The sequence below is a fragment of the Lampris incognitus genome, chromosome 3 (genome assembly GCF_029633865.1).
Source record: "Lampris incognitus isolate fLamInc1 chromosome 3, fLamInc1.hap2, whole genome shotgun sequence".
Classification (NCBI taxonomy): Eukaryota; Metazoa; Chordata; class Actinopteri; order Lampriformes; family Lampridae; genus Lampris; species Lampris incognitus.
Window position 1 is genome coordinate 34,158,438 of NC_079213.1, and position 23,121 is coordinate 34,181,558.

Here is a 23,121-nt window from a genome sequence, read left to right on the forward strand (position 1 = left end):
AAAATTAAAATTTTAACAACTTTTAATACTATTTTAAAACAATTTAAAATGGCCGCTGTCCAACGTCTGTAAATACTGCAGCGCCTCGGTGGTAGCCATGGTGCGTCTGTAACCAGACGTGTTGGAAATAATCACAAATCAAGTGTAGACTATTTCTCTGCACCGGAGGACGCTAGTGTGTTTCTAGGACAGAGCAACGAACTTCACGAAGGAAATGACGCCACCAACACGTCATAAATACTGACATGACGCGCACCATCACGCGCAAATTACACGCTGTCATTTTGACGGCTCATGGTCGTTTTAGGTAGATTTTATCATAACTTTTTTGTGCAACTGATCTAAAACTCAATTTTAATGCAAATATATGTAATTTTAGGAGCATTCAGGGAGCAGCAGGTCTGTATCTTTTTTCCCCCACAAAGTTATTAAACTTTGAAAATCCACAAGTGATAAATACACACTGTGCACTATCTGGATGCCGTGATCTAAGTGTTGCTCACTATTATCAGTGTAAACTATGTGAAGCGGCATCTCACCTCTGTCTCCAGCAAGACTCTGAGAAGGAAGACCTGATGTCTGATCATCTCTGTGGAAACATGGAAAATATGGTCATCATGCCCCAACTACCGAAGAAAACCACACAGTGAGGCAATGCAGACATCATTTAATTTAAACGGCAATGCATGTCAAATGAATTCTTGTTGTATCAGCAAAACATCTAGTGATTAAGAGGCTGGCATTGAATACGTTGTTAGAATCTGTTCCCCGGCCCATGCACGTTAACTTATTTTCCTTCCATTGCTGCTCAACTTTACATAATTTTCCGCCTGACCCTTCATTCCTAAATTATTCCTTCTGCTGTCCGACGGTCCTGCCAAATTCTTGAGCCTCTTCTAAAGCTGCCCTCTCCCTGGGGCCACGAGCAAATGTGATGGAGTAAAATATACCCTTTTTCCCACAGATTAAATCTCTAAATAATGCTTAATTCTATTATCCAGTACACGGCCATGTGTTCAGCTCACATCACGAAGTCAGCCGGTTGGTAAATCACACAGGATGGAGGTTTACGGCAGGGCTGTCCACACAGCAGAACTTCATTAAGATTCACATGGAATGGAAGCACATGTGTGTCTTCATATTCATTATAGCCCATAAAATAAAAGGGTCTGCTGTCTCAGTACACTAACCACTACCGATGCTGATACTGTGGGGACTCTGTCAGGATCGGAGAATGAGATGGACTGAGATGTTTCACGCCAGAAGCGACCAACTATGTCTTACTAAAAAAGGAGAGGGAGCAGTTTTCACATGAAATGAAAATATCTTGTTTATCTGAGATGGAAGCAAAACTTGCTTAGCAGTGGGATTTGGGCTGTTTTTGCAAAATTAAATTATTTAGATGATTTGTCCACTGTTTAAATGACATGGTGGTATGTAAATATTAGCGTGAAGCAATGTGAAGAGAATAAACTGATAAAAAAAAGCACAATATTGACCCAGTGTTTTCCAACATTCAGCCTTAAATGATCCAATTTTGTTTTTGTTTTTTTTTGGAGCTCCAAACCTGAAGGTTTATCTGCAATATTCCTTTCTAACAGTAATTTTCTTTGCCTCCCCTTTGGGTTAATGGTGCTATCGGAATCAAATTATACTTTTGCACATAAAGAAATCTATTATCCGCATTTAAATTGTCTCCATAGCAGAAATTTGCACACCGATAGCCTTGCCCTTGACTGCATGGAGACTTCTCCCCATCACCAAATGCATAAATGTTAATTGTTGTGGTAGCTGAACTCTCTCTAAGTGGTATATTGTCATCATGAGAGTATCAATACCCCATTGTTAGTTATCCCCTTCTTTACATGTAACTGAATCACACCAATTTGAGTTGTTTTTTTTGTTTTTGTTTTTTTGTCTTGACTTTTATGAAGTCTGTATATAATGTTCTGTGGACATTGTAGTGAATGAACATCGTAATAAAACGAATCCTTTTTTCCTCATCTTTCTCTGAGCTCTCAAAAACATTTTTTAAATACACTTGGTGTAAGAAAACCTTTAGTTGTTGGGAATTAGTAGGTCGCTGGCTCCAGTTTAAAAGGTGATTGTGGACTACCAGGACCATTGTGTTTGTTCTCTGGAATAGGCGCTTGCCTGTTTGTGTGGTTCCGCTTCAGTCGGTGGTACAGGCTGAGTCTTAGCAGCAGGTTTTGGAGACGGGAGTCCCCTGCTGAAGCCTCCTTCGTGGGGAAGCCTTGGGAGAGGAGCTGCTGGAGGGGCCCGTCCTCCGAGGAGGCGCTGGGATACAGCTACACAGAACAATACCGAGTCAGACTCACATGGCTTTTGTCCACCATTAACTCTTGCTTTATCATGTCCCCATAATGTACTATTAATAATATAATAATATAAATTAAATAATAATAAAAATTAATAACAATTATAATTGAAATCTCAGATAATAAAGTTTGTGAGATTACAGAGTGCCCCTCCACACACACTGTTTTTGATGCCCTGCAATAAATTACGGCGTCTCAGAACTACCCCAGTATTTACCAGTATTTGGTTTCATGTCACCGCAAAAGCAAACATCACAAATTCAAAGGGGTGAAGTCTTGGACAGGGGAGAGACAAAATGAAAGGGAAGTTTATGTTTTGTTTTTTTCACCAGTTCAAAAGGTCCAGGGCTCTTCAGTTGCTTTTCAAACTGCCACAGCAGGAGCAGCTGGTCCTCCGACAGACAGAGGGCGCGCGTCCATCTGCAGTCACCATACTAGACAGAGAGGAATAAAGCTTTTCAAGGGAATTTAAAAAAAATATCATATAGACTAAATCTGGCCATAACAACAACAAATTAGCAAATAGTACAATTTAGATTGAGCTATTACAAAATTTTCAAGGGAATCTACCCTGTGTATAACTGTAGGCCAGTGACTTCCGGTTTCTACTGCAGCGGTCATAGTACTAGTTTCCTGTTTGTTAGCGCATGCTATTGACAATGGCCTATTTTTCGCGATGCCTGCAAGATTTACCATGGATAAATGTCAACAACATGCACAGAATTGTCGACAAACTTTCACCTGCACCTACCAGCAGACGGTAGGAAGGTTTCAAGATGTACATATCAAGTTACGTCCACCATTATGAGGATGAGTCCGGGCGGATGGACGGACCCTCAAGTTTATCGACAGTTGTGTGCATGTCGTTGACATTTATCCATGGTAAATCTTGCAGGCATTGCGAAAAATACGCCATTGTCAATAGCGTTAACATCAAACAGGAAACTGGTATGACCGCTGCAGAAGAAACCGGAAGTCAGTGGACTACAGTTATGCACAGAGCCGATAGTATGAAACGCGATAGCGAGTTGCACGTTTCTGTTTTTTTAATTTTTTAAAATAAAGGTCACGCCGTGGACCCTAATGTGCTCTCTAAATTTCACGAGGCTTCCAAAATAAAGGTGTCATTTTTTCAAACCTTCTTCGTTGCAAATTTGGCAAAAAAAGCCTTCTTTGTCTTTATTCCTGTGTAAGGACAATAAGTTTATCTTCTTATCCAGGTTACAGCTCCGGTGCCTACCTTCTCCGTCTCTGTCTGTGCGCTTGTGGCCTCTGCGCGGGAGCCGTGTGGCGGAAGCAGGAAGTGCAGCGTGTCCTCCAGGATGAACTCTCTGGCTATCTGTCCGTCGATGGCGGCGTCCTTCAACCCGGTGAACCTCAAGTCGGTGTCGACCTATTTCCAAGACAGGGAAGAAGGGATTCTCAGTCCGAGCCTCGGTGTGAGGACCTCTGATGGAGTGGGAGCTGTTGGTGACATCCTGACCTCTAGTGGATCGTCTGAATTCTGCTCGCCCAACAATCAGGGTAATCCGCAGTGATTTCAGTCATGCCATTTTATGCAAATAAGAGTTGCAAATGAGGAAAACTGGATGGAAAGTCCCCATTTAGAGGGAAAAACCCCCCCAAAATACATGTTTATTTTTTAAACTGGCTTTAGTTGGAAAAGCTGAAATGTGGAATAAGTATTGAAAAAGACATTTTTTTTCCATCTGCAAGTACAATTTGTGGATCCTTCGCCTCTCTTTAATGCTTTTGATTATTACATTCTACATTTTGTCATTTAGCAGACACTTTTATCCAAAGTGACTTATGGGTGAGTCAGCAATTGGCAGATTTATTTGTGCCAGATAACAAAGAATCTTTGGCCCAAACATGGCCAACATCTGCAGTTATCTTACGGCCCACATTTGGCCTTGAATGAGGCGTTGACTGAAGGTGAGTGTGGCTGTCTCAACTCAGCCACACTTGGGCCACATTTGGGCCACATCTGGCCCACATAGCACCAAAGTCAAGCCCGGTTCATTACATTTGGGCCATGTCTGGCCCACACAACACTTGCTGTAAGCCAAGTCAGGCCCGGTTTATGACATTTGGGCCATGTCTGGCCCACACAGCAGTTGCCAGTGCCATAACTGAGCCGTAAGTACCAAAAGTGCCCAGATTAGGCCCACGTGTGTATCTGGGGTGTGTCAACCTGCAGGCATATTAGAGCACTGAATAGTAATATCATAGCCATGTGTACATGTCATATCAAATGCAATTCATGTAAGTGTGCAATAGGTAGATCACCTGCAGTGTCACTGGAAGGGGATTCAAATCACAAAACAGCTGTACAATGTCACACTCAGTATAACAGTGTAGTCTATGGGTTAAGGAAGACTTGAAAAAGGAACGTTTTTAGGCCTTTCTTGAATGTCATAAGTGATTCTGTCTCTCTGATGGAAGAGGAATTCATGCCACCATTTTGAGGCAAGGTGAGAGAAAGGTTTGGACCGAAGAGCTCAGCCCTCTTGAAGTGGGCAGAGGGAGTAGTCTATGGTAGAACTAAATATACATGTTGATATATTTTGCATGCAGGTAGGTCCAGTTCATTGAAGTGCTTGGAAAGCCAACAGCGAGGTTTTTAACTTCATGTGGGCAGTGTAATTTTACAAAGAGAGACGAGACATGTACACATCTCAGCAGGTTGAAACCAAAAACCAAAGACGCAGCATGGTTCTGCACTCTTTGCAACATTAACTGCATTGAAGATGTTAGAGATGATGAGGGCCTGGACCAGGGGCTGCGTAGCATGCTCTGCTAGGTACAGTCGGAGCTGTCGGGTGTTGTGTGGATCAAAGCAGCGGGAACAGGAGACAGACGCAACGTGGTCAGAAAATGAGAGCTGGGCATCGATCATCCTTGTGGAAAGTGAGAACATGGTTGTCGACATACCAAACCTGATCGATATTTCCCTGAGGATGGGGGATTTAGAGGGGATGACCAACAACTCAAGCTGTTACTCACTTGTATTGATTATTCAGTATGGTCCTGCCCTGTGTACAGGGAGATTGTTTATTTGTGTAAAAATCAGCTGCAAGAATTGCACTTGTCTTGCATTTGAGTTTTTTCTACCTCCCAAAAGTTGCTAAAACTTTAGTGTTTCAAGGGAAACATGGCTACAGACGCAAACAAGGGATAATAGGGTGCTGGTGTGCAGCATTGTCCTGATCAGCTGGTTTTGGCTTTCACTGCCTTCCGAACCAATGTTCAATTCCTTTCCTGCACACCGCTACATCCAAATCTAAAGGAGAGGGAATGCCATAGGTTTTCATACCACTTGAATTTGTCCACTGGTCATGCCCAGGCCATACAGGGACTATAGCAACGACCACTAACCACAGTTTTATTCACTTCGTTACTCTTCAGTCATGTATAAACAAATGGGACTCAAAGGAGCCGTGTACTCAAAATAGAGATGAGGTTGCAAAGGGTCAGAGAACAAAGCTGTGTGAGGCTGTGTGAGCAAGAGGATATGCTGGGAATCTAAGACCATCTCCTGGACAGTCTAAGATGAACATTTCCGTCAAGGTCCATGAATTTAATAAGCTCCATTATTGTAATTAGCAATGGGAGTGATGAAGACGGACAGGATTAGGAACGAGTATATTAGAGGGACAGCTCAGGTTGGACGGTTTGGAGACAAAGCAAGAGAGACAAGATGGAGATGGTTTGGACATGTGTGGAGGAGAGATGCTGGGTATATTGGGAGAAGGATGCTGAATATGGAGCTGCCAGAGAAGAGGAGAAGAGGAAGGCCAAAGAGGAGGTTTATGGGTGTGGTGAGGGAGGACATGCAGGTGGCTGGTGTGACAGAGGAAGATGCAGAGGACAGGAAGAGATGGAGACGGATGATCCGCTGTGGCGACCCCTAATGGGAGCAGCCGAAACAAGAAGATAATGATAAAGAAGAATGTAATTAGCAGTAAATCTTAACTGGGTATCTGTGTGTTCACGGGTGTGTGTATCTTCAAAGCAACAGCAAAAATCCTTTCACTCTTTCCAAGTCTGTGTTTTGCACTGTTCTTGTAACCTTGTTTGACATATTATCTAATGACCAAAGCGTCAGTCCAAAATAAGCCAATAATGATACAGGAAACATTCTCCTAAGTTGTCTTTCCAAGCCCCAAATAATCTTAGATGCACTGCATGCTGCCCATTGATTTATTGCATATTCTTTACAATAACTAGCATAGAAATTCAGTCCTATATAATATAATATCTACTACTACTACTATTACCACTATTACTACTACTACTACTACTACTACTACTACTACTGCTTTCGGCTGGCCCCATGAGGGGGCGCCACAGCGGATTATCCGTTTCCATCTCTTCCTGTCCTCTGCATCTTCCTCTGTCACACCAGCCACCTGCATGTCCTCCCTCACCACATCCATAAACCTCCTCTTTGGCCTTCCTCTTCTCCTCTTCTCTGGCAGCTCCATATTCAGCATCCTTCTCCCAATATACCCAGCATCTCTCCTCCACACATGTCCAAACCATCTCCATCTTGTCTCTCTTGCTTTGTCTCCAAACCGTCCAACCTGAGCTGTCCCTCTAATATACTGGTTTCTAATCCTGTCCTTCTTCTTCACTCCCAGTGAAAATCTTATCATCTTCAACTCTGCCACCTCCAGCTCCACCTCCTGTCTTTTCATCAGTGCCACTGTCTCCAGACCATACAACAGAGCTGGTCTCACAACCATCTTGTAAACCTTCACTTTAACTCTTGCTGGTACCCTTGCTGGTACCCTTCTGTGCTATATAATATATTGTAGTTTAATACTGTCTTCTAATGCTTGTGGCAGCTGTGAACATGAACACCTGAGTATCTCAAATGGTTCCAGCACTACAATTACTGCATCTCAAATGCTTAAAGTGGTGTTTTCTTAGGTTTTTTTTTTTTTTTGGAAGCTGGCTCTCCTAAAAAAAATAAAATCGGAAAGAATGTTCTGCTTAAGGACCCAAGAACTGATCAATGAGAAGCAGTTATCTGGTCTTCTACACGTCTCTCCATACTAGTGTCTGTTAACATTACTGACACCACAGCACCCAAGTGTCCAAACAGCTGGCCCAAATTCTTCTTCACGCCGGATATATACTGCACAATTGTAAGACAGGTTATATCCGTAATTTGGCAATCATGATGCAATCTGAATATCGGAGCTAGTCATCATAAGTTTGAGTCAGTTATAACAGACAGACATCACAGATGATGTAGCGTCAACATCTCACCTCTCAATCGGTCGCATCATTTTCAGCATGTTGGACTTTTGACTCAAATCCGGGCAGAACTTGATGTGTTTTCCCTGTACTCCTGACATGACCCATGAAGCATCAGCTGGTCAACAACTCAATATTTTTTTTTTTTGGATTTCCCCCCTTTTTCTCCCCAATTGTACCTGGCTAATTACTCTACTCTTCCTTGTCACTGCTCCACCCCCTCTGCCGACCCGGGGAGGTCTGCAGACTACCACATGCCTCCTCCGATACATGTGGAGTCGCCAGCTGCTTCTTTTCACCTGACAGTGAGGAGTTTCACCAGGGGGACGTAGCACGTGGGAGGATCACACTATTCTACCCAGTTCCCCCTGCCCCCCAAACAGACGCCCCGACCGACCAGAGGGGGTGCTAGTGCAGGGACCAGGACACATACCCACATCCGGCTTCCCACCCGCAGACACGGCCAATTGCGTCTGTAGGGACGCCCAAGCAAGCCGGAGGCAAAACGGGGATTCAAACCAGCGATCCCCGTGTTGGTAGGCAACGGAATAGACCGCTACGCTACCCGGACGCCCCCATCATCTCAATATTAAAGGACAGGGTGATAGCCATTGAGAGCTGAGTGTCTTACCTTGAATATGACGGGTCGGAGAGAGCCGGTGAAGTGGAGCGTGAACGTCATCAGCTGGTAGCACAGCAAGCACCTGAAGGACAGTGAGCAGCACCACTCAGGGTCAGTTTCACTACAGGGATACATGGGGAACAGCAGTGCATGCCACTATATCAAATTCTTCTGATTTGCTGGAAGGTTTTATTTTTCATTTTCATATGCAGGGCTGCTGCTGCAAGAAAAAAAAACAAAAAAACAAAGATTCAGATCGGGCAGAATAGGGTTGATAAGAAAGGAAGAAGGTTAGATAGCTAGCATAATGACTGTAAAGAGCGGGGCGTCCAATTAGCGTAACGGCCTATTCCGTTGCCTACCAACACAGGGATCCCCGGTTCAAATCCCGGCGTTACCTCCGGCTTGGTCGGGCGTCCCTACAGACACAACTGGCTGTGTCTGTGGGTGGGAAGCCAGATGTGGGTATATGTCCTGGTTGCTGCACTAGCGCCTCCTCTGGTCGGTCACGGCGCCTGTTCGGGGGGGACTGGGGGGAATAGCGTGATCCTCCCACGCCAGTAGTCCCCAACCGTGCTCCTGGAGAGCTACCATCCTGCCGGTTTTCACTCCAACACTAATTTAATACCCCTGATTCAATTAATAAGGGTCTTGTTAAGTAGGTAATCAGTAGAATCGGTGTGTTAAATTAGGGTTGGAGTGAAAACCGGCAGGACGGCATCTCTCCACTGTCCCACGCGCTACGGCCCCCTGGTGAAACTCCTCACTGTCAGGTGAAAAGAAGCGGCTGCAGACTACCACATGTATGGGAGGAGGCATGTGGTAGTCTGCAGCCCTCCCCGGATCAGCGGAGGGGGTGGAGCAGCGACCGGGACGGCTCGGAAGAGTGGGGGTAATTGGCCAAGTACAATTGGGGAGAAAAAGGGGTAAAAAAAAAGAAGATTGTAAAGAGCTACCTGGCTGAAGACTTGGCCTCCTCGCTGGTGAGCACCGCAGCCCTCAGCACCTGAGCAACGACCTCCCTCACATGCCCCAAGGCCTCATGGGATGCTGCTGAACCCAGCTGCTGCAGCAGGAACGCCTTCAGCTGCAAGAAAGGGGTGGTGCGCAGGAGTTTTAATGTCAAAAACATGTGGACAGGATTGTCTGTTTTTTCACCCAACTGATTCTTTCCTCTTTTCCAACAGGGGGCAGAAGCAGGCAGATCCAACGATTTACTATTCTCGAACCACAGTCCCATCTGAGCAGAACAGAGCAAACCTTGGTAATAAAGGCACTGAACAAAAGTAAGTGACCTACCAGACATGCAAAAGGAAAAACAGATTTATATCACATATTCAGAGCACTGGGCCAGGATTTCTGTTTTTATTTTACTGCATGTTCATAAAGAGTTTCACTCTAAATGCTGCACATCTACATTATATACTGCCCGAGTTTTATTATAGTATATCCCAACAATGCACCATTCCACATATGAGTGCTTTGGCATACCTATGCAAGTACATGAAGTTGAGGTATAGGAACGTTGTTTCAACACAGCCTCCGTCTCATCCGCAGAATGTGTAGATTAAATTAAATAGAATCACGTTTAATTCCATTTTGACGGGCCCGCATTCGAGTGAGCTGGTAAGTGACTCAATTACAAGCCTGCGAATCTGAAGTGTGTAGCACGGTTAGCTGCTGGTCACACACACACACACACACAACTATTGATAGGACTTTAACAGGCCTGAGCAGTTTGTGGGGAAAGCACCAGCATAATGGTGAGACCAGGATGTTCGGATGACTAGACAGGAAGACAGACGGGGGGCCGAGCTCACTGCCTTCATGCAGGCTCTCATGTGATCACTGCAGCTAGGGAGGCTCTGCGGCCTGCACTCTTGCTGTCGCCATCTCCATGCAAGCTGCACTTCCGTGGCAGCAACTTGTTGGTAGCAATGTTATTCCTCCGCTGGAATTCGACTGTAATCAAAATCGTTTCTCAGACATGGGCAAGAAAATAGAAATAATAATAATAGATTTAAAAAAAAAACGCCATGGGTGGTCAAAATGAGACTCAACTTTATAGGCCAAGTGTGTTTATGCACACGAGGAATTTGACTCCGGTTCACAGCAGCTTCTAGTATTTATATACATCACTCACACACACACACACACACACACACACACACACACACACACACACACACACACACACACACACACACACAAAACCAGAAGAAATAAATGTAATAATACACAGGATGTTGCATGTAAGTATGTACGCAGAACAGGTTTGTCACTACTATACAAAATGTGGTTGAATAATTAATGCAAGTTATTAATTAATTAATTAATTATTTAATTGAACGTATGCTTATATGTTATTATATTGGTTATATACTAATATTTTAACAACAAACTGTGACGACCGTGGTAATGAAAGGTGATGAATTAGCTCAAAGTAAAATTCAAAATGTCGGACTGTCATGTCAGGACAGCCAATCAGGACAGGCCCAGCACTTAAAGAGACAGTGTGCCATTTAAAGCAACAGCTAAGATCCCACTGGCAAGACATGATGCACACAACTAGATAACCGACTAGTTTGCAGTTCTTCAACGCTTGCGTGTTTTTGAATCAACAAAAAAAGCGTCGGTCAACCTTAAACTGAATTATTGAAGAGATCACGATGACGTCAGCAATCACTGTCAGCTAAGTGTTCTTGTCTTACTTTCCAACGTGTTTGTACTGTAATCAATCTAACATCTGTACCTTAGGGGTGGGGGTGGGGGGGAAGGCAAGCGTTTGGGCGCATTTTGGATTTTACAATCTCCCAGGGAAGAAGGAGCTTGACACGATTGATTCAATATGCCAGATCTGCAAGACGAAAGTGAAGTAAGTCGGGAACACAACAAACGTTAGGTCTGATGTCACACGCCATCACACAGAGTTGGAAGAAGTGGAACAACGACCTCCTGCAACACTAACACACAACCAACGCACACGGCACCACTTGACCAAATTCCCAGCCAATTCTGAACGATCAATCAATCAATCAATCAATCAATCAATCAATCAATCAATCAATCAATCAATCAATCAATCAATCAATCAATCAATCAATCAATCAATCAATCACTAGACCTGCACCCCTACAGCGTAGTTGATATAAGGCTTTAGATTTATGATCCAGACAATTGAGCCAAAGTACGACATACTACCTCGCGTCGGTGAGGTGTGCCTTTGTGTGTTCACATTATTGCAATCAATTGATACAACTTTTTCAAATATAAATTCCACATAATCTTATACACAGTTTAGTCTGCTTCCATGCCATAATGTGCCACACCGCCTTTCTTACCGCACAGCGGACTGGAGTAGATCCCGGAATTAGCCCCACTATACACCAAATCTAGAATCGATTTGAACCGGGAATCCTTTTGAATCGAAAAATCGATTTTTGAATCGAACCGTGACCCCCAAGAATCGAAATCGAATCATGAGATTCCGAAAGATTCCCACCCCTACCCACTTTTTTGTTTGTTTGTTTTTGTCATTAGGGGTCCAAGCAGCGAAGCTGGTGGAACCCTATTGTATTTGTTAGGATTATTATTATTTTTCTCCACTAAAAGTGTGTGAGGCTCAGCAACCGTAAGTCCTAGACCAACCAACTTTGGTACGTGGATTCCTATGGCCCCCCACTACTCAGGCACCACAAATCACCTATATCAGCCAGATGGTGGCGCTATAACAAAGGGGCATGCGTAATTCCCACACCATAAGTCAGATCAACACAAAACTGCACAGACCTATGCATCTGAATGTGCTCTACAACTTTGTTATTGGGACCACATATGTCAGCCATATAGTTTGCCCGCCATTTTGACTTGTATTTGTTTGGGCGCGGTTTCTAAGCTAAAAGTGTCTGAGGCTCAGCAACCATGAGTCCTAGACCAAGCAAATTTGGTAGGTGCATTCATACGGCCCCCCACTACTCTGGCACTACAAATCACCCATGTCAGCCAGATGGTGGCGCTATAACAAAGGGTCATGCTTAAAAGACCAAAACTCCCACAGCATAAGTCAGATCAACACAAAACTTGTATCTCAATGTGCTCAACAACTTTACTATTGGGACCACCTATGTCAGTCATATAGTTTGCCCGCTATTTTGACTCATTTGGTGTGGAAGCGCTGCAGCTCTACATACCACACGCCAGGACACCTGGGTATAACGGCCTATAGGTGTATAAAAGGCCCCTACATTTCATAGTGTTAATTATTTAGGTTGGGTGAAGGTATATGATCATGAGGACAAAACCATTCAAATTGCTCCATAGGGGGCGCAACATTGCCAATGCTTGGACCCCTCCCAACGCCGCTTGCGGCTTTAATTGTTAAGTTTTGGTTGTCGGTGAGATGTGCTGGATTGTGTTCATACTTCTTCTACCACAGCTCCTAACCTGGATTCATCACGGCTGCCATGATCCAGGCTTAATGTTTTGCAGCTTTCTCCGTCTCGCCCTCAGCCACACACAAACACACAGCAGAATTATCTCCATGTGTGTTGTGGTCAGACAGCGTCTACACACCGTATTCCCAGTCAGCATCCTGAACTGCAACTTGTAACCTCATTTAAAATAACCAAGCGAGGAATGCGCCACAGCCGCTCCTGCGTAATCAACATCACATGGAGCGCCCATGTCAACAACCGGGAGGTCTTCCTGCTCTCTCTGTTTGATCCAGGGAGGAGGTGTTTGTCTCGTCCCACGTTACCCGGCCTCCCCGTGGTAATTAAGGGCAGCTCTGAGGCTAGGGTCCACCCAGTCCTGGGCCCCTCAAAGCCGTTTTACGAGCCCACCACCTCCATCCAGCTGAGCCCAGAGAGCTAGTGTAAACGTCACAACGAACGAAAATAGCTTTTGATATTTTTCTAAAAAAAGAAAATCCTTGGTCCTACTGAGCTGTGTCAGTAAGATTTATGATCAGCTCTCTGTTGTTCCCTTCATCCACAGGAGAAGGTGTGGGAAACGCTGCGAAACCAGAAGAACGGGGAAAACAGCAAAAGGTCGCAAACCTGTTGAGAGACTGTAAGTAAACACCCTCCCGAGCCACATTTGGTTCCGGTTCCTTCTAGAAGTCAGAAATAATCCTGGAGAACGGCACAATTCTTGTGATTTTACAAAAATGAGATGCTTACACACAAGATATGTGTATCATGAAATACCTGGCCACAGCAGTCCACTCACTAACAACGGTATCATCGCATCTTCTAGAAAAACATCATCTAGTAAAGCGCTATATAAATGCAAAGATGGTGATGATGGTTATTATTATTATTATTATTACCAGTGGCGGTTGGTGCTAAACACTTTTTTGGGGGGGGGTGTAATTTAGCTTGGAGCAGCACCCCTGACAGCTGCTTTAATGTCCACACAGTCACAGAGAAGGACAGTGTAGCCAATTGATTTTATCAGGGTTGGCAGACGGTGGATGATTGACAGTCGAGACGAGGCGTGGTGGTGGGTGTGAACATGATTGACAGCCATGAGAATTGTCCAATCACATTAGATCAAAAAACATTAAAACAATACCAATTCGCTGCCAATAGAAGTGGGAGTTTCTGGGGCACACAGAACTGCGCCCCCTGGAAAATCTGGAGAAACAAATCAGACAGCAGCCTCAGGTCACCTGCTCGCCACAAGTCTGAGGGCTTACATAAGGTATGGTTTGGCCGGCGCCCCTCACCCAGGAAGTATATGTATTCAGACAGGAAGTATATGTATTCAGACAGGAACCAACCAAACACCATTTGAACCAGTATTTAATGCTGCTGACAGGCACTCACAGACTGAAAATACTTTTGTGTCATCATTATTTGCATCACACAACTTAATTATCTTTAACATGTTTAAGTAGATTTTCCCTGTGATGGCCTGAGAGCAGGATGACCCTGAGAGCAGGATGAACTGTTCAGGTAATGGATGGATGGATAAGTAAATTTTCCTCTCTTGTTGTTTGAAGGGGGCGGCGCCCCAGTACCCTGTACTGGCCAGCCGCCACTGATTATTACTATAATCGCTATTATCTTGTCCTGAGGTCAGGTTAATCGGCTTGTTTATATTAATTGATTGAAGAAAGAAGCCCTACTGTTGCAGGAGCTGTAATCATGTTGCAAGACAATGTCTGTTTCTTTCTGTTGTGATGTGGGTGAAGCAGACTTTTGTTTGGGAAACCATGCCGGTGACTCACTCACAGCCTTGTTAATTATATGCTGTGCCACCACGAGAGCCCTGCCCCGTGGCAGTTTCCACGTGCTGGGTGAGTAGGGCACAAAAGACGGTGGTTTGGAGGTTTTCTATTACGCCACAAATAGCAGGAAGACTACCTGAGTGGTCCGTCCATGCTCCTCCTGCCTGGTCCTCACCATGCTGCTCCCATGCAGGAAGGCCGTCAACGGGGCCGCTGAGGTGACCACTACATACACATCCATTATAGCTACCAGACCAGGGTGTGCAGCTGCATCCACTGCAGGTCTGCAAGGAGAGAGAAACACAAAACCCTATGAAGCCACTGGAGAAACAAACAGAGAGCTAGCTGTAAGACTCATCCTTGTGGATTCTAGTTTAGCCAATCCCTGAGTAACTTTCATGAGGAGTTTGATGAAAAAAACAAAAGGCACATTTTGTTCAGCAATCTAAAATTAGGCATATATGAAAAATCTAAGTATATCTGAGAATGTAAAATGGGAAAAGGAGGGCGTCCGGGTGACGTAGCGGTCTATTCCGTTGCCTACCAACACGGGGATCACTGGTTCGAATCCCCGTGTTACCTCCGCCTTGGTCGGGCATCCCTACAGACACAATTGGCCGTGTCTGCAGGTGGGAAGCCAGGTGTGGGTATGTGTCCTGGTCGCTACACTAGCGCTTCTTCTGGTCGGTCGGGGCGCCTGTTCGGGGGGGAGGGGGAACTGAGGTGAACAGTGTGATCCTCCCACGCGCTACGTCCCCCTGGTGAAACTCCCCACTGTCAGGTGAAAAGAAGCAGCTGGTGACTCCACATGTATCGGAGGAGGCCTGTGGTAGTCTGCAGCCCTCCCCGGATAAGAAGAGGGGGTGGAGCAGTGACCGGGACGGCTCGGAAGAGTGGGGTAATTGGCCGGATACAAGTGGGGAGAAAAAGGCGGCGGCGGGGGGGGGGGGGGGGTATAAAAAATGGCAAAGGAAAACATGTAAAACAGCATGTAGCATGCAAAAGAAAACAAAGATGTGTATGAAAGGCAGTCTGCACAGCAGATATCTGTGGATAGTGGGTTGCTGCTATACACAACATTCACACATGCAGTGAAGACTTGTGCTGCACCAGTAAGTCAACATGATAAACAAATACATGCAGAACTTCATATGGACCTCTGTAGGTACTTTGAAATAAAAGCAGCTCGTGGTTGCTTTTAAAATGTAGTGAATGAAAGCTGCAAAACTGCACGACATTGTGTTTCATTTACAATTATTACTAATGTGATACATTTATAATATGTCATGTTATTGAATGTAATAAGTAATCGTTTCATATGTTGATATCTTAATTTTGCAATATACTTTGCCATATTTACAAATGACGGTCAAAACATTGTGGGTAGCAGGGCAGGGATTGAGCGTTGCTCTGGGTACAGAAGGAACCAGGAGTGGTACAGACATAACATGAGCCCCCCGGTTACCCTGCATGTGAGACATAACATTAGCCCCCCAGTTACCCTGCATGTGAGACATAACATGAGCCCCCCGGTTACCCTGCATGTGAGGCTCCAGAAGGACAGCCTTGTGTATATATAATATGCACTTTATCTGATGTAGATGCAGGCGGGTAGACACCCTGGACAGGCCGCCAGGCCCAGTGACTGCTGGGATAGGCTCCAGCATCCCCGCGACCCTGAGGGCTGGATAAGCGGATAATGGATGATGTAGATGCAGACCTGTCATCCTCCATCAAGTCCTCAGGAAGTCCAAGCTTCCTATTGGCTGGTCCACAGGCAAATGGCATCATGGGTAACTTAAGTCCTAAGACAGTGAAAGACATACATACTTGAGGGCATACATGAACCACACCTCAGTCAGGTAGTTGCTATACGTGACTTTTAACCTGCCTGGGGTACCAGATTGTGGGGTGTACCTTGGTTTATTTAAAAAATGTTCCCCTTTTTTGCCCCAATTGTACTTGGCCAATTACCCTGTTTTCTGAGCCGTCCCGGTCGCTGCTCCACCCGCTCTGCTGATCCGGGGAGGGCTGCAGACCACCACATGCCTCCTCCAATCCACGTGGAGTCACCAGCCACTTCTTTTCAGGGGGCTGTAGTGCGTGGGAGATTCATGGTATTACCCCCAGTTCCCCTTCCCCCATGAACAGGTGCCCCGACCGACCAGAGGAGGCGCTAGTGTAGCGACTAGGACACATACCCACCCGCAGACACAGCCGATTGTGTCTGTAGGGACGCCCGACCAAGCCGGAGGCAACACGGGGATTCGAACCGGCGATCCCCGTGTTGGTAGGCAACGGAATAGGCCGCCACACTACCCAGACGCCCTGGGGTTTACCTTGTTACAGTGGTGTTGGGTAAGTTAAGCCATATTGGGTAAGTTGTCAGGCACAATTGCCATTTGTTCCATGTGGCAGACTCGACCCATCTGGCACGTAAGGAGGTTAAAGTTTTTATAAGACTGTGCAGTACATCTGCACCATGTGTGCACATGCAAACAAACATGAAAGACACACAGCCGCCGTATACACACACGTCTACAAACAAACAAACATATCTGCATCTTAAAGTTTATGTCCACATCTGGCAGACAGATAGAAACCGATGGCTCCAGTTCATATGAAATTGATTAGATTTTTTTCCCGGAGACAGAAGAACGATTTGTGTGTGCATGTTTGTGTGTTCACTAAATAGGATCCTTACACTTTGTAGTCGGTTTTGATTTTTTTACAGCTGCTCAAAGCTCACTTTGAACCCCTTTGACGAACAGTTTAGGAATATTTCTACATGCTGCTGTGGGTACACAGGTCTTGCAGAGGGCTTCATACAGCTGTCACCTTGCAGCAGAACGTCTTCACCACCAGATGCCAGGACACCGTGTGTTCAGCTCAGTGGACAATACAGTACTGCACACTTGATGGGACGAGCAATTCAATTCCACACCCCATGCAACAGAACTGGGCCCAGCTTTCAGCCCTTTTTTTTTTTTTGGATTATTTTCCCCCTTTTTCTCCCCAGTTGTACTTGGCCAATTACCCCACTCTCTGAGCCGTCTCGGTCACTGCTTCACCCCCTCTGCCGATCCGGGGGGGGGGGCTGCAGACTACCACATCCCTCCTCCCATACATGTGGAGTCACCAGCCGCCTCTTTACACCTGACAGTGAGGAGTTTCACCCCCGAACAGGTGCCCCGACCGACCAGAGGAGGCGCTAGTGCAGCGACCAGGACACATACCCACATCCGGCTTTCCACCCGCAGACACAGCCAGTTGTGGCTGTAAGGACGCCTGACCAAGCCGGAGGTAACACGGGGACTCAATCCGGCGATGCCCGTGTTGGTGGGCAACGGAATAGACCGCCAGGCCACCCGGACGCCCCAACCCTCATTTTAATAAACACTGTTTTCCAGGGTCAGCTCAGACTAACAGACTTGACCGCAGGTTTTCTGGGTGACCACGCCAGTGTTAAAGACAGTATTACAGGCGGGACAGTAACGACCAGTATTCCCTACTGGCACTTCTGTGTGTTGCTCTTAGGAGAACCGGTATGGTTCATTTGTGTAAACTCAAGGTACACATACTGTTTATTCTCCAGCCGGATTCTCTTGCTGACTCATTTCCTCCGTCAAACATCTCTGTGGTAGGTCTCGGTTGTAGTTCATGGCAATTCGTTTCAGTGAGCCCTCGCTAAGGTGCAACCAAAGGACCTCATTACCCAGACACTGCACCGTGGTATGAAGGTCCACAGTCTTACAACTCTTTTCCCCCCTCAGCATGATGACTGGGATTGCTATATGTAAATGCAGGATGGTCAGGGCACAGCAGAAAACCAGGTCGTGTGATTTCCTCACCGCTTCCGGTGTGGGAAGATGGCAGTGCGAATTCACGTCTGCAGTGGCCTCACCCAGTACCGTCCATGCAGTGTCCTTGTCCACATCTGCGTTTAAAAGTTTTGTCTTTGTTTGATGGCTGGGAGAGCTGGTGCTGGATTGGCTGGGAGAGCTTGGTCTGCTGCGTCTTGTGGGCCCAGGGACCATGGCCCTGCCTGGATCTGCGACCGAGGAGGTAACACCAAGGGCAGTCTGACAGGACGCGGAAGTGGGGCAGGCTAAGCTAACTGCTAGCCCATGCAGACTGGCAGTTCCAATAACACCGAGGGCGGCCTGGTGGCGTCCTCGCCTGGCGTTGACTGTCGTATTTTTGGTGTCATCGTGTGGAGTGCGAGGAGGTGTGCCGAGGGAGAGCTGGTGTTGGATCAGCAGGAGGAGCCTGGTCTGATGTGTCCGGTAGGCCCAAGGACCACGGCCCCTGCCTGGAGCTGCACCTGCGGAGGAAGCACCGAGGGCGGTCTGACAGGACACGGAAGCGGGGCAGGCTAAGCTAACTGCTAGCGCATGCAGACCAGCAGTTCCGACAGTCATACTGGTTGGACAGTTCGCTTGCACAGTGATTTCTTAATTTTTTCAGTTTGGACGTGTGTGTTAGTATGTGTGTTCTTGTAGTTTTGGATATGTGTTTTTGTCTTTGTGTCGCACTGCTGTGGGCTGGTCACCCAGGCTCACCCTGACAGTTTGAAGCGCATAGTGTTTCTGATTTAGATGTTTACCCTAGGATGGATAGGAAAGAAGGGGAAGGGTGGTTTACTCATTCATATTGTCCTGTTTCTCTGCTGTAGAGCTGCAGTCTGTTTCATTATACAGACAATTTAAATTCTGAGGCCAGTAATTAAAATTCGAGCATAATGACTCACTATCAATATTTGGGCTATATAAGGCTCCCTCGGCTGCCATCAGTGGAACGCAAGAAGCCCTGACCTCCTCGTATGTGGCTCCAGAAATGAGAATAATGACTTGGATGTAGACTGGTTGACAAATGCCTCTGGTCATTTTATAGAAATGTGCAGTGTGCTGAATTTTAATATGGATCATTTCAAATTGTTTTACATATTCCTGGAATGAATTGCAGCTTATAGCCTAAAGGCAGACAATTTCACCGAACAAGGACAAATGGACAATCATGTAAGGAACCTTGTTAATATTAAATGTCATTGTTTTTAATGTTCTGCCAACTTATATTAATGAGTTTTACGTGTTTTCTCTCTGTATCTTTGAATAGTATTGAGCTTTTCAATCTGTTTATGAGATAAGCCTACTTGAAAATAAATCCCTAAATGGGTTTAGAGAATGTTAAATCAAGCTCTCATGGAAATATAAAACAAAGTGACTCTTTTCCCCCATCTGACTTTTTCCTGTCTCCTATCAAAGACACTTCCACCTCCATGTTACTGTCTGATGCTGGCAGGCGAAGCCTTGGAAATCAAACATGCAAGGCTTCCCCCAGCTGAAAGAGTAGCACAACACCGGTTGCTGGTGTTATACAATTGAATATTCCCCGCAGAATCTGACTCCCCTTGGCGTGAGGCTAGGCTAGGGTAGGCTAGGCTAACACTAACTGCCTAAACCCCTAATTCTAACCCCTCAGCCCTAACCCCCAAACCCTCACCCCCAGGCCTAAACCCCTAATTCTAACCCCCTAGCCCTAACCCCCTAGCCTTAACCCCCCCAGCCCTAACCCCCAGGCCTAACCCCCTAACTCTAACCCCCAGCCCTGACTCCCTAATTCTAACCCCCCAGCCCTAACCCCCAAACCCCTAACCCCCTAACCTTAACCCCCCCCAGCCCTAACCCTAACCTGTTCATGCCAAAGGGAATCAGATTCTGTGGGGGAGTCGAAAAATTCTGTAACACAGGATAACCTCTTCCACTTTCAGCCTCTCTTCTCTTCACCTCCTCTGCTGCTAGATTAATGTTGTCCCACTGTCAACTCCAACTATATGACTCTAAAGCCCACCAAAACATTTCACTTTCCTCTCAACTCCCTCTACCTAGTCCACCCTGCTCATTCGAGGCTTTGCCAACAAGTTTCCAGGCCCTGTATTCCTCTCCTCCCCACTAGTTCTCAATCACTTGGCCTCTTCTTCCTGCCTCTGTAACACAAGTTTCATGCCCCCCCGTCTCTCCAGCAGACCTCTCTCTCGCTTTAAGCCATCCCCTCCTCCTTCTGCCAGACCATTACTGCTATTTGTTTCCCCTTCCACTTACCTGACATCTGCCTGTGTACCATCAGCCCTCACATTAGCTGGTGTCCCCCATCTCCAAGAAAAATGAATACTGACCCGTGTGCTGTGAATCCACAACATGCCTATTTTTCTCTCCAAAACTCTCCTCGACTCCTATACCAGCCTGGCCTCAAGACTGGGCATTCTACTGACACTGTGTCTGTTGACGTCACTAAAATTAAGCTGTCCTTTTCTTCCCTTTGTCTTCTGGACTCTGGCTGAGATGTACGCCTCTGCCCGCTGTGCCTGAACCTCCAGTCGAACATCTGCCCCCCATCTCCATGTGAGGCTGTTCGAATACCGAGCTGCTCTTTTTGTTTTTCCTGCTAAGCCCGGTCCTCCGCAGGACCTGATTACAACAGAGCTACGTTATAAGGCAGCCAGCTAATGCTCACACATGGGTCAGTGAGGGGGGCGTTTGTATGGCAGGACTTGTGGCCAAAAAGGCCCCCCCCCGTCTGAACGGTTGCCAGTTTTAACATTTCTTTTTAGTCATTCATATTACTGGCATTTTAAAACACTTGCTTTTTTAATGGAAAATTAAATTGAATATGTTGACCCAATGGCTGTTTCTTGATTAGCTCAGCTTTAGCCGTTTTGCACTACAATATCTAAGATAGTTAGGCAGAAAACGCTTTGGTTGACTTGCCGTCTGCCTGGAGATGATAAGTGAGACTGAGGCGTAACTCTGAGCAGTGGAAGATGCTGAGTTCATATGGCTGCTCACTGATAATTATGAATTATTATGTGCATAATCTTACTTGTGTATTTTGAGTTTTATTTTTCCCCATCAGTGTTGCATTTGAAAACACTGGTCAGAAATTACATAGGGGGGCGTCCGGGTAGAATGGCGGTCTATTCCGTTGCCTAACAACATGGAGACCGCCGGTTCGAATCCCCGATTTCCACCCACAATTGGCGGTGTCTGCGGGTGGGAAGCCGGATCTGGATGTGGGTATGTTTCCTGGTCGGTCGGGGCGCCTGTTCGGGGAATAGCGTGATCCTCCCACGCGTAGTCTGCAGCCCTCCCCGGATTGGCAGAGGGGGTGGAGCAGAGACCGGGACGGCTCGGAAGAGTGGGGTAACTGGCCAAGTACAATTGGGGAGAAAAAGGGGAACCCCCCCAAATAAATTACATAGAATGCTCATAGTTTGAAATTAGCTTGAAAATTAAGACCCCTGTCTCCAGCAGAACTGACATGTTGGTAGTAAGAGTGGCATCATCCTGCAGACAGACATAACGGTCAGTAGGGGCCACAGACGTTTGTGGAGAGTCAGTACTGCGGAACATTTCCCAGTCGGAACCATGGGTCTAAAAACGAGCTATTTGCTGTCATCAACGGGACAAATTTGAAGTAAACAGTATTCATTCTGACATGAAAAACGGAGTAAAAACTCTTTACTGTGATATTCACAAATCTAATGAAATAAAACAAAACGCTCGGGTCCCAAAACTACCCGGGGGGGGGGGGTGACCTGGTGCATGAAGCCTTGTGAATCTAACCTGCAAGGCTTCAGTCGGCTGAAAGAAGGCCGGTTGCCGGATAACCTGTTGTTCCTCTTTCAGTCCCTCGTTTTAGTGTCTCCACCTTCCCTGTTACTGATGTTGCTACACCCAGCAGCACCAGTACCAAGCCAACACCGCCTGGCGTGTCCTGGGAAAGCACTTCGGTGCACTGACAGAAAAAAAAACCCAAAACATTGCACATGGATTTTGTACCTATGGTCTAACCTCATCCCCCCCACCTTTTTCTCCCCAATTGTACTTGGCCAATTACCCCACTCTTCCGAGCCGTCCCCGTCACTGCTCCACCCCTTCTGCTGATCCGGGGAGGGCTGCAGACTACCACATGCCTCCTCCCATACATGTGGAGTCGCCAGCCACTTATTTTCACCTGACAGTGAGGAGTTTCACCAGGGGGGCGTAGCGCGTAGGAGGATCACGCTATTCCCCCCCCGGTTCCCCCTCCCCCCGAACAGGCACACCGACCAGCCAGAGGAGGCGCTAGTGCAGCGACAGGGACACATACCCACATCCGGCTTCCCACCCGCAGACACGGCCGATTGTGTATGTAGGGACGCCCGACCAAGCCGGAGGTAACACAAGGATTCTAACCGGCGATCCCCGTGTTGGCAGGCAACGGAATAGACGCAACCCGGACGCCCCCAACAAACCCCCTTTACCCTGTGTGTCCATAGCTTCCTGTGTCAAACTCAGCACCATTAAGCAGTCATGGGAATGGTAAACCTTAGCAGTCTGTACTGCCGGTGACGTGTAATTCCATATACAGCTGTAGTATTTTGCAGCTGTAGTATTTTACAGCTGTAGTATTTTACAGCTGTAGTATTTTGCAGCTGTAGTATTTTACAGCTGTAGTATTTTGCAGCTGTAGTATTTTAACGTTGCCCCTCACACATTCTTTCTAGATTACTGCATCATGTGACTAGATTGTAAATGTACTGTAAAATATGCTACACAAGCACATTTAGTGCCGTGCGCGTGACAGGAGAGTGGAAATAGACGTCATTAATTGCCAAAGTGACG

The 23,121-nt window shown here is 46.3% G+C and overlaps 1 protein-coding gene across 1 annotated transcript in view; it reads right to left on the bottom strand.

The window, feature by feature from the left end:
- cped1 (cadherin-like and PC-esterase domain containing 1) overlaps positions 1-23,121 on the bottom strand; it is a 147,798-nt gene that overhangs the window by 69,614 nt on the left and 55,063 nt on the right. The window contains exons 5-12 of the mRNA XM_056276721.1: positions 16,179-16,263; positions 14,595-14,742; positions 9,183-9,313; positions 8,236-8,308; positions 3,580-3,732; positions 2,669-2,773; positions 2,155-2,309; positions 540-589 (exon numbers count right to left, since the gene is read on the bottom strand). Of these exons, the coding sequence (XP_056132696.1) occupies positions 540-589; positions 2,155-2,309; positions 2,669-2,773; positions 3,580-3,732; positions 8,236-8,308; positions 9,183-9,313; positions 14,595-14,742; positions 16,179-16,263 (900 nt within the window). The remainder of the gene's footprint in view (positions 1-539; positions 590-2,154; positions 2,310-2,668; positions 2,774-3,579; positions 3,733-8,235; positions 8,309-9,182; positions 9,314-14,594; positions 14,743-16,178; positions 16,264-23,121) is intronic.